Source organism: Lissotriton helveticus, chromosome 11, assembly GCF_964261635.1.
Source record: "Lissotriton helveticus chromosome 11, aLisHel1.1, whole genome shotgun sequence".
Lineage (NCBI taxonomy): Eukaryota > Metazoa > Chordata > Amphibia > Caudata > Salamandridae > Lissotriton > Lissotriton helveticus.
In genome coordinates, this window is record NC_136072.1 from 151,844,332 (window position 1) to 151,860,454 (window position 16,123).

Below are 16,123 nucleotides of genomic sequence, written 5' to 3' on the forward strand. Positions count from 1 at the left end.
GCACCCCATTTGTTGACCGTCCCCCACCAGGCTGCTAGCAGGGGTCCCCCGGTGCCCTTCAGAGCATTTCTATTCACCGTTTGGCTAGAAGCAGCGCCAGAGATGCGAAACACGTCTCTACTTTCAGAGATTCTACGGTGCTTGTGTATGCCCAGTGCGCAGGCCTCCCATGTGTGATTGTCAGTAAGGCCCGTGACTGTGATGAGTGGGGCGTGGACTCAGGTCCAATAAGCACGGAGCGTTGGACAATCACAGACATGTGGCGAAAGGCTGATGCAGGCATAGGGCATCTGGGGCATGTAAAGGGCATGTCTGGGTAATACTGTTGAAGCTTCTCAGGCGTCAGATAGGCGAGATGTAGTATGTGAAGTTGTATGCTTTTAAAACGATAGTTGCAGGACACTTTTTGGGGAACTCTAATGCACGGTCCCATTCCCTGTCATGCAGTGGCCTCTGAAACTCAGCTTCCCAGTTCTCCCGAAGGGGCACAAGGGTGACTGGTTTTAGAGCCTGCACCGCTTTGTATATCCAAGTGATGCCTCAGGCCCATCTGTAGCAATGTGTGTATTAGCGGGTGTGTGGGGAGCTCGGTGTCTATTGTGTGTCACATTCTACAACAGTCTTCTAGCAGTTGGCAATGTAAAAGAAATTTCCCCCTGGGAATCTCCATATCTGCTGCCAGTTCGGCAAACATCTACAATTGTCCACTCAAATAGCGCCTACCAGACGGGGAGCGCCCACTCAGTGTAATGTGCCCGGCCTCTAGGGAACCCCACCAGCGGCAGGACGGGGGAGTACATGGGCGTTTCGCGGTTCAGTAGGTGAATACGTGTCAGACAGGCTTGTGCCACCGTCATCTGGAGGGACCGGTCACGTAATGGCTCTACCTTAGGTAATAGCATGCGAAGAAAGGTTGGGGTTGGAGTGAACCCGGCAGCTGTGATCGTTTCCCCCAGCGCGCGGCCCGCTGTCCATTTCAAAACCCACTGAAGCTGGGTTGCGAGGAAATAGGCCTCAAAGGAAGGCGGGCCCAGCCCCCCCTGATTCATGGGCAGCTGGAGCTTAACAAGGGCAATTCTCCTACGGTGAGAGCCCTAGATAAGAGTACCGGGAAGGGTGTCTGGCTCGGGGAAGAGGAGGTGTGGAGGGATCACCGGAAGGTTAGCAAAGTAGTATAGCAATCGCGGAACCAATATCATTTTGGCCACTTCGATTTTGCCAATGACAGCAAGGGGAAGATCTTTCCAGAAGTGCAAGGAAGACGTGATACCAGGCATTCCCCTGCGATAGTTCCCTTCATAAAGGACTTGCGGTGTGTGGAATAAGCGAACACCTAAGTACCACACTGCTTGAGGGCTCCATGAGACATTGATGCCACCTAGTCGTAACGGACGGGGAGGAAGACCGCTAACCAGTAGATATACCTTTGATTTAGACCAATTCTCTTTGAGACCCGCCACTGACTCAAATTCTTGTAGCAAGTGAAATATGGGGGTGAGCTCAGATGCGACAGTGCGGATATAGATGAGCATGTCATCCGCGTATAACGATACTTCATGGGTGCTGTCCGTGATGGGAATACCCCAGCGCCCACTCTCTTTGCGAAGATGGACTGCCAGTGACTCCATCGCCATGGCGAAGAACAATGGAGAGAGCGGGCAGCCCTAGCGTGTACCCTGAATATTGGAAACAAAGGCTACATAAGGGGCACGATTCGCACGAGTCACACCCTAGAGGTTACTGCGGAGTAGATGAGCTTAGTGTATGCAAGTAGGCGGGGTCCTGCTCTCATCAGATGTAGAACTTGGAAGAGGTGTGGCCATAAGAGAGTATCAAAGGCCTTTTCCAGGTCCAGGACCAGGCACGCTGCACGGAGAAAGCAGTCTCTGATCTGGTCCTGAACGTGAAACAGGCGTCAGATGTTGTAGGAGGTATTTCGGCACGACACGGCACAAATCCACACTGTTCTCGATGGCTCAGTTTCTGGAGGACTGTGGCATATATATCTGCTAGTATCTTCCCATAAATCTTGTATTCTGCCGGTAATAGGGCGATGGGCGATAGGAGCCCAGTTGCTGCGGGTCCTTGTCTGGCTTGAGGAGGGAAACTACAACCGACTCACACATGGATTGTGGCAGTTGGTCTTCGTCCAGGGGGGCCGGAAACTGCATTACCAAATGTGGGACCAACTGTGTTGCAAACAGGCGGTAAAATTCCAGCGGGAGGCCTTCTAGCCCAGGATCCTTACTGGTAGCCAATGCGTGGAGTGCCTGTTTGACCTCAGCTGCAGCTATGGGCTCGTCCAGCTCGGGTCTGTCACTACACGCTATGTGGGTCAAAGGGTATTTGGTCAGGAACCAGGTGAGTTGCTCCTCGTCCACCAGGGCCGGGGCTGTGTATAACTGTGTGTAGTTCCAAAACAAAAGAGGAGCGTAGAGGTACTGATAGAGTCACCCTCCTGACGGAACTTTATAACCAAAGAGATTCTATCAAAAAAGTGAAAAGTGATAATGTTTATATTGGTTTTGGTTTTTCTAAATAGTGCTAGGCTCTCTCTTAGAGGTGGAAAGATGAGAGCACTATGTGCTTTTTAAAATACCCCTCACACACTAAAAAAATCCGTAAGTGTCATGCTTCATCATAGGGGTCTTCCCGCCCCTATAACGGGACGGGGCGTGCTACGACCAAACGAAATACGCGGGAGCACTTATATTGTGACAGTGGCTATGTGTGGGTGCACAGGTATCAGTGAAAGTGTAGGGACCTCAAAAAGTGAATATATAAAAAAGGTTAAAAATTCCCTGGCTTAGTAGAAAAAAATTATTTTATTCACTTCTCTAGCTGGGAACATTAAGAAGGGGTTGTGAGGTAGAGCATTAGCTAGCTACCTAGTCGACATGTTTCGTAAGCAGTCCCCTACTGCTTACTCATCAGGACCAAATAGTGATCCCTACTTGTAATTACTCAGTTCTACAGAGATATGCCTACTGTCCTACAATTTGGCAATCCTCGGAGCAGCACGGGGGTAGGAATAATGATTCCTTCTTTCGCCGGACATTAACCGCGCTGGAGACCCCTCGCCTGCAAGCTCATGGGGCATTAAGAATTACTGACAAGAAGACCACAATAGGTCATTTTTCGGCACTATTTGTACCATTTTTTGCTTCCCCTGGGCCAACTCATGCCCCGAAGCACAAACAGTCAGCTTATTTTTGCTGTACTGTTTGTAGGACAGTAGGCATATCTCTGTAGAACTGAGAAATTACAAGTAGGGATCACTATTTGGTCCTGATGAGTAAGCAGTAGGGGACTGCTTACGAAACATGTCGACTAGGTAGCTAGCTAATGCTCTACCTCACAACCCCTTCTTAATGTTCCCAGCTAGAGAAGTGAATAAAATAATTTTTTTCTACTAAGCCAGGGAATTTTTAACCTTTTTTTTATATATTCACTTTTTAAGGTCCCTACACTTTCACTGATACCTGTGCACCCACACATAGCCACTGTCACAATATAAGTGCTCCCGCGTATTTCGTTTGGTCGTAGCACGCCCCGTCCCGTTATAGGGGCGGGAAGACCCCTATGATGAAGCATGACACTAACGGATTTTTTTAGTGTGTGAGGGGTATTTTAAAAAGCACATAGTGCTCTCATCTTTCCACCTCTAAGAGAGAGCCTAACTGTGTGTAGTGCCATCAAAATGCATCTAGGTTGTTGCCTGTGAGTGTATTAGGGTGTCCTGCTCGGTACGGATTGTTGTGACCCGCTCTGTCACCTTCCCTGTGTACCCGCGCCGCGTACGCCCTAAAATTATATTGGAGGAGATCTGCTAGTGCCTCTACATATGTGCTTTTGGCTTCCGCTACTTGGGCAGGTGTGGCTGTATTTTTGTCAGCTGCGCGTGTGAGTGTGGCCAGAGCATGTTATGTTTCTTGAATGCAGCGCTCTAGGATATGACATCCCCCTGTGAGTGATATGTTGAATGCAGGTGCCCTCAATGACCACTTTAAATGCGTTCCATTCTGCGGCTCGAGTGGCGGTTGTGCGTGTGTTCTCCCGGAATAATGCTCTATGTATTCTGCTTGCGTCAATCGGAAGATTGGGTCTTTCAGGCAGTCCCTGGGCAAACACCAAATGGGTGCCGGTGGTCGGGGGGGCGGAAAGCAAGAGTGATCGTGTGGGCGTCATGATCGGACAGGACCCTAACGAGATAGTCAGCCTCTAGAATGGTGGGGAGGAGGGGGGGGACACAAGAAGCTGTTGAGCCACACTTTAAGGTCGTGTGGTATGGAGTGAAACAAATAAAGATGTGTGGTCGGGTACTTAGAGCACCAGGCATCCCTTAGTGACCAGTGGGCTGCCCATGCCACAAATCATTTGGCGTGCACTACTATTGGGGATGTTGGGTGTGGGGGTAAGATCTGTCCAATTACGTGTTTTGCACACAATGTAATCCCCTCCCACCTACGAGCAAAGCGGCAGTGAGAGTGAGTCCCAGAAATTACACTGGCCCGCATTAGACACATTAAAACTCCCCAAGACCACATGCTAACCATTTAGGAGCCCCTGCAGAAGGGTATAATGCCCATTGGGATTAATCGTTCTAGACTGCTCCTGGTATGGGATCCCTCGACACACCCAAATAAGAGTCTCCCGTGCATAGGCTGAGTATGTGGTAGCACACAAGACACCGCGCCAGCGCCTATATAGTTTCGCCAATTCCCCTGCGGTCAGGTGGGTCTCCTGTAATAGCGCAACCTGCCCCTTCTGGAGCTTTATGTAGGCACGCTTGCGTGCTGTGTGCATGCCTCGCACGTTAGGCATGAGGGTAGTAATAGTGCCTTTATGTGCCATTGAGAAATAGAAGGATTTGGGGAAGGAGGAGGGACCATGACGTACAGTACCGAGCCTTGGCCCATTCTGCCCTCACCCAGTGCCTACGCCAGCCGAGTGTTGCCGCGGCCTTCTGAGGGTGTAGAGTTAGGGACACGTTGTAAGGTAATGTGATAACATGATGGGGATAACTGTGGTAGGGGAGAAGCCCCAATATCGGGGACCTATCACTGGTAGCGATACGTTCAAACTGACTCTCATATAAGAAGAGAGCTTTTAAATTATATGGGGGTGGTGCTACATGTCAACGAGGTGGTTCTCCGTGAGGGCATTTGTATGATCGTTGCGCGTCAGCTGGCCTGTGATAAGACCATGTAGGCGCTGTTTTGGCAGTGCAACTGTGTGTTGTACCATGGTTCTGCTGACGAGGATACCCCGCTCTTATAGTCTGCTAGTGTCCAGGTCAGATCATGGTGTTGGTGGTCTGAGGGTGACCAGGGGCGGGGTGATCAAGTCCATCCTGGATTGCTTCTTCTTGCTGTTGTCATCTCCATCCGATGAAAAGAGGTGTGGAGCCCGGTCCATGTCCACTGCGGGGGAGGAAGGCCGAAGCTCGGCTTCAGCTTGTAGGGCTTTCCTACGTTCTTGTATGATTTGTTTCAGGTCGGGTGATTCCAGGGAGTGGGACAGTGCTGCAGTATGCCTCCCGCTGCGTATCTGTCGCGAGCAGTGTCTCTTGGAACGTGGCGCCCTCAATCTCCGAGCGTGTGCGGCCTCTCCGCCGGGACGCTGCGTGCAATGTTGATCCGCCCAATCATGGGCCTCCTCAGCGTCTGTGAAGATGATGGTGGCGCCATCGTGGATAATTCTGAGCTGTGCTGGGAATAGCAGGGAATATTGTATGTTTTCTGCCCACAGGCGGCACTTCACCTCCAGGAAAGATGATCTTTGCTGTTGTACAGCCCGGGAGTAGTCCAGGAATAACATGATCTGTCCTGAGTACTGCATCTCGGTCCCTAAAGTGAAGGAATTTTGCAAACATTGGCTGGGATGGGGCACCGGGCGGGGGCCAGCATGCTGGGACCCGATGGGCTCTTTCAATGGAGAAAAAAGCAGTACGATCAACACCCGGAGTGAAGGATTTCATCCACATTTCCATGTATTCCACCGGGTTAGTGCCTTCAATACCTTCCGGGAGCCCCAGCACGTGAATGTTGCATTGCCTTGAGCGTCCTTCTTGGTTGTCGACGCGCTCCTCCATGGTGGTCATGCGGCCTAGGAGGGTTTGTAGTGTCTCTTGATGCGTGCTGACTGAGGGCTCCATGCTGGCCAGGACCTTCTCAACATCCGCCACTTTGTCAGCCAGTTTGCAATGATAATCCCAGAGAAGGCAGATGTCAGTTGTCAGGGTACCTAGCCTTTCCTCCATGGACACCCAGGAATGCTCGATGACTGCCAGTACTTGATCAAGTTTGTCCGATAAGAATTGGTCCGGTGATGCTGCAGCTGCCTTAGACGAGGAGCGGGTATGAGTGAGGTTTCTGGTGCGGTCTCTGGCACTGGCGTGGTATGTGTAGCCTTCGATTTCCCCATTATACTATTTGTGAGGATGCTCAGTAAGCTGGCGTCGTGTGTGTCTGGGCCGAGCGCAGCGGAATCCCCTGCCTGCGTGGCATGCCTTCAGTGATCTGAATGGTCCTCCGGGAATGGCCGCCGCCTGCGGTCGGGGAGTGTGCTGGAGGGGAGGGCAAGGAGGTAATGCCAAGGGGAGAATGCGGAGGCTCGTACAGACCATCCCGGCATCGGGTCGCCCACTCACAGCCTGGCCTCCCCTCTGGGGTGAACCGGTGTTAAAGGTGCTGACGATCGGGCGTAGAGGGGGAAAGCGCAAGCGGCCAGGAGCTGGGCACACTGGTGACCTGAAACTGCACCCAATCTAATTGGGCCACTTCCGCGGAGAGTCACTAGGCACACTCTCGGCAGTCGCTGCTAAGGGTGACCGCGCTCCTTGCGCTCGCACCCACCGCCCACCACCACGTGCAACATGCAGTGATCGGGACTGTGATAGGCTCCTGCCCAAGGCTTCCCATGCAAGTTAGGCTGGTCTGCACTGCTTAGGTAGAGTTCGCAAAGGTAAAGAAGGAGGTGGCCTCCCTCATATGCTCGATGCTCTCACCCCTCCAATCCGTGCTGTTTCGGCTAAATTCCGGAAGATCCCATGTGAGCGCCGGTTGTCCCTGGGGAGGAGGAGGCTTCAAGGTCGCAGATCGAGCGTGGGCGCTTGGGTCTCCGCGGCTGCCATTTTAAGGCCAGGTATGCCCCTGAGTCAACTCAGCAACCCAACATGGGTGGTGGTTCGATGGCCCCTCCAGTGGCAGCGGTCGCCTCGGTGTGCGGCAGCCTTCCTTCCCGTGATGGACCAGGTGCTCTGGTGTTGGGCCACAACTCACTGCCTCTCCAGTGTCAACCGCAAAGTCCGACGGGCGCCATTTTAAGGCCAGGCAGCCCCAAAGAACCTTTGCCGCCAGAATTCAGGTAGGGACCGTGGAAAGAGAGCTCTTGCCCGCTGACCACAAGTAGGGGGTGGCGGGTCGCTCTTCTCACCTGTGTCCTTTGCCAGTGTGAATCCAGACCCTCAATGGCGTTAGTGTTGTTCCGGCGTGGAAAGGGGGCAGGTCCTGACCGCCGGCCCGGTCCTGATCACCCCATGGACACTACGCCAATCTCCACTGGTGCCTGCTGCTACGCTGCCCTTCCAGAATGAGTTCTCTGCCCCGTGGGTCGTGCTGCAGGAGCCTCGCGGCCAGTTGTGGGCTCAACTGATCGGGAGTGGGCTCCGGAGGCGGACGTTCGCCATCTTGTTTCTGGAGTTGGTTTTGAACAAAGTCACATTTACCTGAGAGCCCGCACCAAAACAGGACTCAGCTTCCAGCGCCAGATACTCCCCATATTCATACACTTGGGTGCTGGTTTTCGGCGAGTTCCGACGCGATGTGGCGGGTGAGTTTCATGCCCATAGGCGGAGCCTCAGCAGAACATGTCCGCTATCGCAGCCTGCTTGGTCACGCCTCCGTAAGCGTTCTCATTCTTAGCGGTTAATGCCTGGAATCAGCTCCCATGGGACCTTCCGATGCTTCCTTCAGAGGATGTCTTCCGGAGGAGACTGAAAAGTTGGCTTTTCTCCTCCACTGATTTGGGTTTCAGTGTATTTGATGCGTACCTGTGCTCCAGTGCCAGTACACTCTTGAGTAGCTGTGCGCTTTAGAAAACAGCATAATTTGGCTGAAACTGAGTGCTCAGGAAGAAGAGCACTAGCGAGTTGATAGGGTGGTCAGAGTGAGGATTGGGCCATAGAGGAGAGGTTTGCTCAAATGAAGGAATGTAGTCACTGTGTCAGTCGTGCAAACCAGCACATATCAGCAAAACCCCTTAATTATCCTAGTTCCGTGAATGTGGATCCTCTCTATACTGACAACTGAAAATGCATTACTTCCCATTTTAGAAATAAGCAACACAAATAAAATAAGCCCAAAAGAAGCACACAAATAATTGCATACGTTATCATATTTTACTTGTAGTTTAATTGTTTTTTCGTGTGTACTATGCAAGCATTAATTCATAATAACCTGCTATGTAAGCTTTCAAAAATGAAAACTATATATTTTGGAAAAAAAAGTGTCGAAGGATCATAACAATGTATTATGGTGAAATGAAACAGTGGCCTGTGATAATGACTTCTATGACCCAATGTTCTGAATTCAAAAGCAGTTATGTCATTGTAATGCTGTCTAAGAGCACAGATAAGAGGAGGGAGTAAGGAACAAAGCAGATGAAACTAAGCTTTATGGCCCACCTTGGAAGGCTCACTTCCACCTCCTCCTCTTCCATTTCAGAGATCCAGGCTTTTATCAGATCAGCTGTAATTACTTTTTCCATTTCTTCAATGGTAACTCGTTCTGCAGGAAGCACTAGAATTAAACTGATCGCCTCTCCTTTGTAAGGTAATTCCAAAACCTGATAACTCACATCCATATCTGAAAAAGTTCCTAAAAGAAAGGATTTTAAAAAAAAGCGGTTAACTGGCAGCATATTAACCTACACTAAAGTGTTTAAAACTTGTTGGAAAGTTACCAATCTTTGTTCTCAGCTGGAGATGCATAGTTGGTATTTTGGTTACAGAACCGTGTTTCTTTGTAAATTCCATCAAATGCGTGTTTTCCGGTCGAAATTTATATTTCCATTCCCCACGGAAATAAATTGCATTCAGCAGCACAAGCTTTGTCAGAGCTCCAAAGTCTTCGCTAGAAATCAAGTTGTGGATTTGACCTGTAAAAAGTACATCAGATAAACTGTTTAAATGTTGAAAAATGCTTACATGTTAGGGACTTCACAACTTCTGTGTATATATTTACTTATTCTTAACTTCACTCATATTCTTAAATCCACCCATACTTTCATTGGGAGGTAAGTATAAGTGGAATTAAGAATAGTAAGTGTATTCTTAGTTTTAATTTAGTGGCAGGTCGGTGTAATGGATGAAATATTATTTCCATGCAATATTCGGAATATGATATAGTGATATAGTGAGCCCTCCTGCACCGTCTGTCAGACATTGCCACTACGTTGATAATATCTCAGCAGAGTTGGACTAGGGGAGTTGGGCAGGCAGGGGTTGACGAGAACCATCTGGTAAGGGACAGCATGGGCAGCATGGGGGTGTATCAGCAGAAATTTGTGGAACCACTCCCAAATGTAGTTTTTATGTCACTGCAGCTTTAATTCCTCTTAAAATAATATATATAACTTCCTCTAAAAATAATAGGTCAGGTTTATCAATATTTCACGCAATGCAGCAAGACAACTTGGGGGCATATTCTCACGGACTTATTGCCGAGTTAACAGCACTTTATCGCAGCCAAAGTGGCGATAAATGTATCGCCCCATTCACAAGCTGGTGTTAACAGCCCATATCATCAGCTACCTGTGATAGCTGCCGCAAAAAACATCGCCAGAGATGACCCCCTCAACCATCACTAATGTAGGCGTTCCCGTGCCAAAAGCCCCGACAACATCACTCCGCAACATTCTCAACGACCAGCCAGATAGGCGAAAAGATCCCAAAAAATGTTATAAGGCACATTAGCAGCAGTAAATTAACACCTGCTCTGACCCGGTGTAAAGTCGGACGACAGCCTACACCACAAAAGGAAGCCCAGCCAAGAGCCACACCTGAAGGGCAACAGATGCCATGGAGCCAACGCGATCATGAAGCGCGGAGCCCTAACAGGGCCACAACACCCACCGCCACCAACCCCAGGACAACCCCCCGGAACAACACTGAGGCAGCGCAGACAAAGACAGCGACCCTCAGAAAATGCACCAACCTCACAGACCAAACACCAGAAAATGTCATTGCCCACTACAGGCTCAAAGGGACAACCATCATCTGCATCCTGACCTCCATTGTCCACAGGCTGAGGGTAAGAACACAGCGCACAACCAACATCCCACCGCAGACAAAGGAGCAGGCAGTGCTGCATGTGTTGGCCTCTGGTACCCTCCAACCAACAACTGCTGAGTCGGAGGAGTCACACAGCCAGCCCAATTCAAGTCCCTCACAACGGTCATGGATGACAACATCAGCTTGGTACCCCACTATCTATACTTCCCCCACACTTCGCAGGAACAGCTGGAGACCAACCAAGGCGTCTACGCCACAGCTGGCTTCCTGCATGTGTCAGGGGTCAATTGACTGCACACATGTCCGACTTGTGCTCCCTGGCAGCCCTGCACACAATAACCGCAACAGAAAGCGCACGTGTTCCATCAATGTCCAGGCAATAGCGGACCACCAGGGAATCTCCATCAACATCGGCACCAACCACCCAGGCAGTGTGCATGATCCCTACATCCTCTTACAGTCCATCATCTACCAGGATGGCACCCACGAAAATGCACTGCTCGTAGGCAAATACCAAATGAACACACCACACACCCCAACTCCACGATCATGCAACTCACAACACTGGAAATGCACATGTCACAAGCTCACATACAACATACCAAGCAACATGCACACCCACCAGACATGACAGCACAACTTACTGTGGGAACCTGGGCCAGCCATGTACATTAGTCATCAATGGCATGGCACCTCAGCCACACAATAGCAGAATGTGGGAAGAGGTGTGAATCAGTGACCCATGAATGAGAATGTACACAATGCCAAGTGTGGAGTGGATGTGCTGGCCCGACTGCAGTATGCAGAACACACACATATCCATGTCGACACACACCGATGGTGTCTGGAGCGTAGTGGACAGTGAACACAACCATGTCACCCCAGTCAGTGGGAAAGATTGCGGAAATGTAGCGTGTTACGTCCCCCCCGTAAGCATGAGCGGAGTGGGCTGGCCCGGCGTATGTCAGGCAGGGTAGGGGTGTGAATAAAAGGCACGTAACTCTGGGCATGGTCCTCTTCTGGAATGCCCAACGTCTCTGCCAGGGCGGCGCCTCTCACCCTGCCATGAGGCCAATGCCGTTGCCGTGAGCGGGGTTGCCTGCGATACTGTGCCCCTGCTGCACCCCGGGACGCTGGTCCCCGAACCTGTTTTGCCGGCCCCTGCGCACCCAGGCCTCACTGCCCACCAGCCGACACCGGCGTGTGTCAAAGAGGGCCCACCACGTGCCGGTGCAAGCTCCAAGCCCGAGGCCCGTGACCGTACTAGCCTGCTCAGACAATCACGGCTTCCGTGACACAGACCTGCAGTACTCCTTTTTTCATGGACGTACTCTACCGACCAACACAGCGGACTAGTAGGTCACACATTTGGAACTGAGTCTTGATTACACTATGGCAGAGAACATTATTTATGGCAGATTTTATGTCACTATACTCCCTTCTATGTAGTGGCACCAAGTTTGAGCATAACATTACAACCAAACATGTCTGTGGGCCCACGCTGACAACTGCCCTCGGGCCACACTAAGCTCGAGTAGATCACACATTTGGAACTGAGTATTGATTTTTCAATGGCAGAGTACATATCATTGCATCAAGGAGAGGTGTAAGAGAAAGACGCATTTCAGTCATGAGGACAAAAGGATCATCGTTATGGAGGTGATTGAACACTACTGACAACTGCCCTGGTGTCACTGACTCTGCATTGCGAGTCAACAACACATGGCTGTGGGCCACTGCTGATCGCTGCCTCCGGGATACACTGCGGTCGAGTAGGTCCCACATTTGGGACTGAGTCTTGATTTAGCAATGGCCAAGTCCATATCAGTGTACCAGCTTTATCGCAGACTGCATTCCCTCTCAGCCCCGGTGCCACTCATAGACACTCTCTGGTTGCACTTAGGTGGCATCTGAGTCTATGGACTGGGGGTTGTCTTCTTCCTCATGTAGCTGATACCGAATTGGTGGTGAAAACGAGGCTGTAGCATTCCACTCCTCAATTTGCCACTTCCGGACGACTTCTGCCCTTTGCATCATGCCCTGAAGGACACCTTCCACTGTCCCCCGCAACCCTTTGCCACATTTACCTTCGACGAGGAGCCGCTCAGTCCGCATGGCCCTACCTCAGTGCCCAGCAAGTCACCTTCCCGTGGCGGTGTGCCTGTGCTGGCCGCAGTGCATCTGGGGCCACTAACTCTGGGCTGGTCAAGTCAGGGACCCTGTCTTCTGAGATATTGGAGGGCCTCTGGGTCATCGACGCCATGTGTCTGTGTCCCTGCGCTGTTCACTGCCTCGGGCCTCAACTGCGGTCCACTAGGGCACACACATCAATTAGAGTTCTGACCGGCCTGGACGTAGCATCACTGCAGGAGGTACACGCCACCACCGCCAGGACCACCTCCAACCGCCAACTGCCAGAATCGCAACAGTCGTACTGGTAGACTAACTGAGTTGTTCACACCTGTCGTGGATGCCATAATCTGCCTGATACCCTGCTCAGCACTCCAGGTGCCACTAACTCAGTGCCCCGCAACCCATGGACCGTTACTGATTGAGTTTTGTGCTGTGGAGAGGTTACGCAGCAATGTCACCTCAGGAAGCGTGGGAGTCCTGGGACAATGATGAGGAAGATGATGCAGGTGTAACACACCCCACTGCAGCTGCATCAGGTATTCCCAGAAGGACACAGTCCCAGGCAATTCATTCACATGGGCACGCTCAACTCTAGTGCCCCAACCTTAGTGCTCAGCAACTCACGGACACTTCTGTTTTCTCACTGGGTGTCCTCTGTACTTACCACCATGATGCTTCGCTGTAGTTTCTGTAATGCTGCTGTGTTCTGTTTCCGTTTTTATATTGATCACTGCTAAAGTTGTTGCCAGCACCAACCCCTCCGTGGGGGCTGGCTTACAATCACCCCACACACATCCAGCACAGGCGTCACTGTACATGTGGCCCTGCCAATAAAGGGGCCGGGCGCACGTACCCGTAGCCAGTTCCCCATACTATCTGCGTGTGTCCCTGTGATCATGTTGTATGCATGAGGGCCCTGGGCCATATGACATTACATTGTGCTGTGTACAGCATACACAGACATGTCACCGCATGCAGCAGGTTGGAGCTTGGACATGGAGCTTTGTCGTCACCCACTCAATACGTAAGAGGAGTGGACTGGGCCATCGTACACAGAACCAGCGTGGGTGTGTGACTGTTAGTTGCGTGCCCCTGGACATGGTTCTGTACTGGAAATGTGCATCTGCATGTGTCTCTGTGGCAGTGTGGGTCTCCTTTGTGGGGTGTAGGTGGTCCCTGAAGGGTATTAGACACCCACGTATGTGATCTAGTTCGTCTTCCATGGGTTTGGACCCCACCGCACCTGTCTGGCCACCTCCTTGTGGCATTTTGACACCTGGCATTGGGATGCCATGTGTGGGTCGGTGAGGTGTAGGGAGCCAGCTGTGCTTGCAGGTGCTTCCTGCTGAGTGGAATGTTGCAGGGGCTGTGTTCTCCTCTATGTAGCTTTGCTGCCCTGGTCCTGGTGGTGGGTTGCGTAGGATGACCAAGGGCTGTTGTAGGGCATCGGTGTCGAAGGTGGGGTGGTCCTCTTCGGCATCACTGATGAGTGGTCTGCTCTGCTCTGATGAAGGTGTTGTGTGTCCCTCTGCAATGTGAAGGAGAGATGCATGTTGACATTGTGTTGACATGTATGTTGGCGCATTGTTCTTGTTTACATGCAGACTGTATGACAATATACATTGTGAATATTTTGGCGGTGCTAGATTTAGATGCGGGACAGTGGACATTTGGACTACATGACGGATGTGAGGTTGTACTCGTACATTTCCATCTCACAGTTTCCAGCTCTGTCAGATGTAGTTGGCCTGTTTCTGCACGTGTGCGGAGCCAGTTATGTCCTCTGTTCTGCAGTGTCGTGGTTGCACAATGTCCCACATTGCCGTCAATGTGGGTGTGCTGTTATTGCTATGTGTGTGTGCTGCAGTGTGCCACGGGTATCAGGGACATGATTCATGGTCATTGCGGGTGTGCAGTGTGCTACACATCGTTGTGCTTGTGTGCCATTGTGCCCATCTCCCCCGCCCCCCAGTCCCTGGTCGTTACTCACCCTGTTGATGTTGTGTCAGATCCTCCCGAGCTGTGTCCGGACTCCCGACTTCTTGCACCATCTCCACACTGATGACTGTGGCCTACGTTTCTTCCAGCTCCTCCTGTGGCGCAGGACTCCCACCTCCTGTTGCCGTTGCTGCCTTCCTGTTGGCAGCAGCTTTGTGCCTGGTTTAGATTTTAGCATCATGCCAGCACCTCTTGGCCTCCACCATTGGCCTCCTTGCCACTCCGACTGCATTCAGGGTAATCTAATTGTGGGTCAGTGTATGGTAGTGTTCTGTCACCGCCATGACGATGATCTGGTTTTGCTGCGGACTGTACCCCGTTTTCCTCTCCCTCTTCTCCTTGGCCTTCCCCGACCCCGTTGTACCTTGCTGGTTGTCTGTGGGGCTTATGGGGTTTGCGTTCACCTCTGCATTCGGTCAGGGTGCATCCATGTTGCTACGCACTTTGAATTGTTTTTGGTGTGTTTTTCTGGTTGCTTTTATAGTGCATTTTCACGCCAGACATGTGGGATTTGCAGGCCTGCCACTGGTTTTCGCTGCTTTTTGTATCGCATTTGGCCTCATCTCATGCTTCCTTGCGTTCGTGTTTCGCATTTTTTTGGCATCGCATTTATTTTGACGCTGCAATTTGATATATTATCTGGAGACTATCGCATGGTACCACCGTGTTGTGAATACTTAGTTAACACGGCCTCATTTTCCCGCGATAGGCTGCGATGTTGAAAGTTGCTTTAAGATAATTTTGTGATGGTTATCACACGTTCTTGAGAATATGCCCCTTGGTGCGCTGCGTGAAAGGGAGAGGACAGGAATGCAACATATTTAACATTATATTAAGCATTTCCACACTCTCTTTGCACTGACGCACCTTTGGCTGCCGACCATCAATGCAGCCACGCTTGCGTCATGGTGCAAGGGTGTCTACGTTGTAGGCAAGTTTGTTTTGTGCAGGAAAGGATACCTTCCTGCACAAAAACAATCATCTGAGGCTTTTTCTCTTTCTGGGTGTTCTGCAGAATACAGCACACATAGAAAGAGGCAAAAACGAGGAGAAATAAAGATATGTCGCCTTGTTACACCTCCCGTGGGAAAAAGTTGCATTTTTACACATTCCCAGGTCTACGTATGGTAAATCTGGGAATGCAGCAAAATCCGTGGAAACACCATTGCTCCAACCACGGAATGGCTTCTTAGGGAAAAGTAACACAAGACAGAGACTTGCGCTGCCTTGCGTTACACCAGATTTACCAAGCTCCGCAGTGCTAAGCAGGGTGACCTTGCATGGCTTGGTTAAGCTTACTTTAGTGTTACGCTGTTCTTGCATTACCTTTTGTGAAGCTAGGTCAACTCAACACTTTGATAAATATGGCCCAATATTTCTTACATGATGCTCCATACACCGCCTCTAATTGCTTATTAACAGCTGTCACATTTACCACATATGGTACTACTCAATTAGCTGAACTTGGAAGGATGTTGTGGCTTTGCCAGATATTAAACTCCTGTCCTGTATCTCATTACTGTAAGCATTTAAGTCACTGAACCATATTGATAGACAACTGGGGACACAAATGATTTATTCACATTATTTTAATTATTTACATTACAACAGTAATTTGACTATTTCTTTAATCCCATTTAAAATGCATATTCAACTAATAGTTTCAAAAAAACATTCTCTTTTCTCGTTGTTTGCTGT

At 50.5% G+C, this 16,123-nt stretch overlaps 1 protein-coding gene across 2 annotated transcripts in view; it reads right to left on the minus strand.

Moving 5' to 3' along the window:
- SERPINI2 (serpin family I member 2) overlaps positions 1–16,123 on the minus strand; it is a 133,145-nt gene that overhangs the window by 91,407 nt on the left and 25,615 nt on the right. Inside the window, exons 4-5 of one of the 2 annotated variants that reach the window (XM_078668046.1) lie at positions 8,965–9,159; positions 8,687–8,879 (exon numbers count right to left, since the gene is read on the minus strand). In XM_078668046.1, the coding sequence (XP_078524172.1) occupies positions 8,687–8,879; positions 8,965–9,159 (388 nt within the window). Of the gene's footprint in view, positions 1–8,686; positions 8,880–8,964; positions 9,183–16,123 lie in introns of both variants that reach the window. The other variant, XM_078668045.1, reaches the window with a different exon arrangement.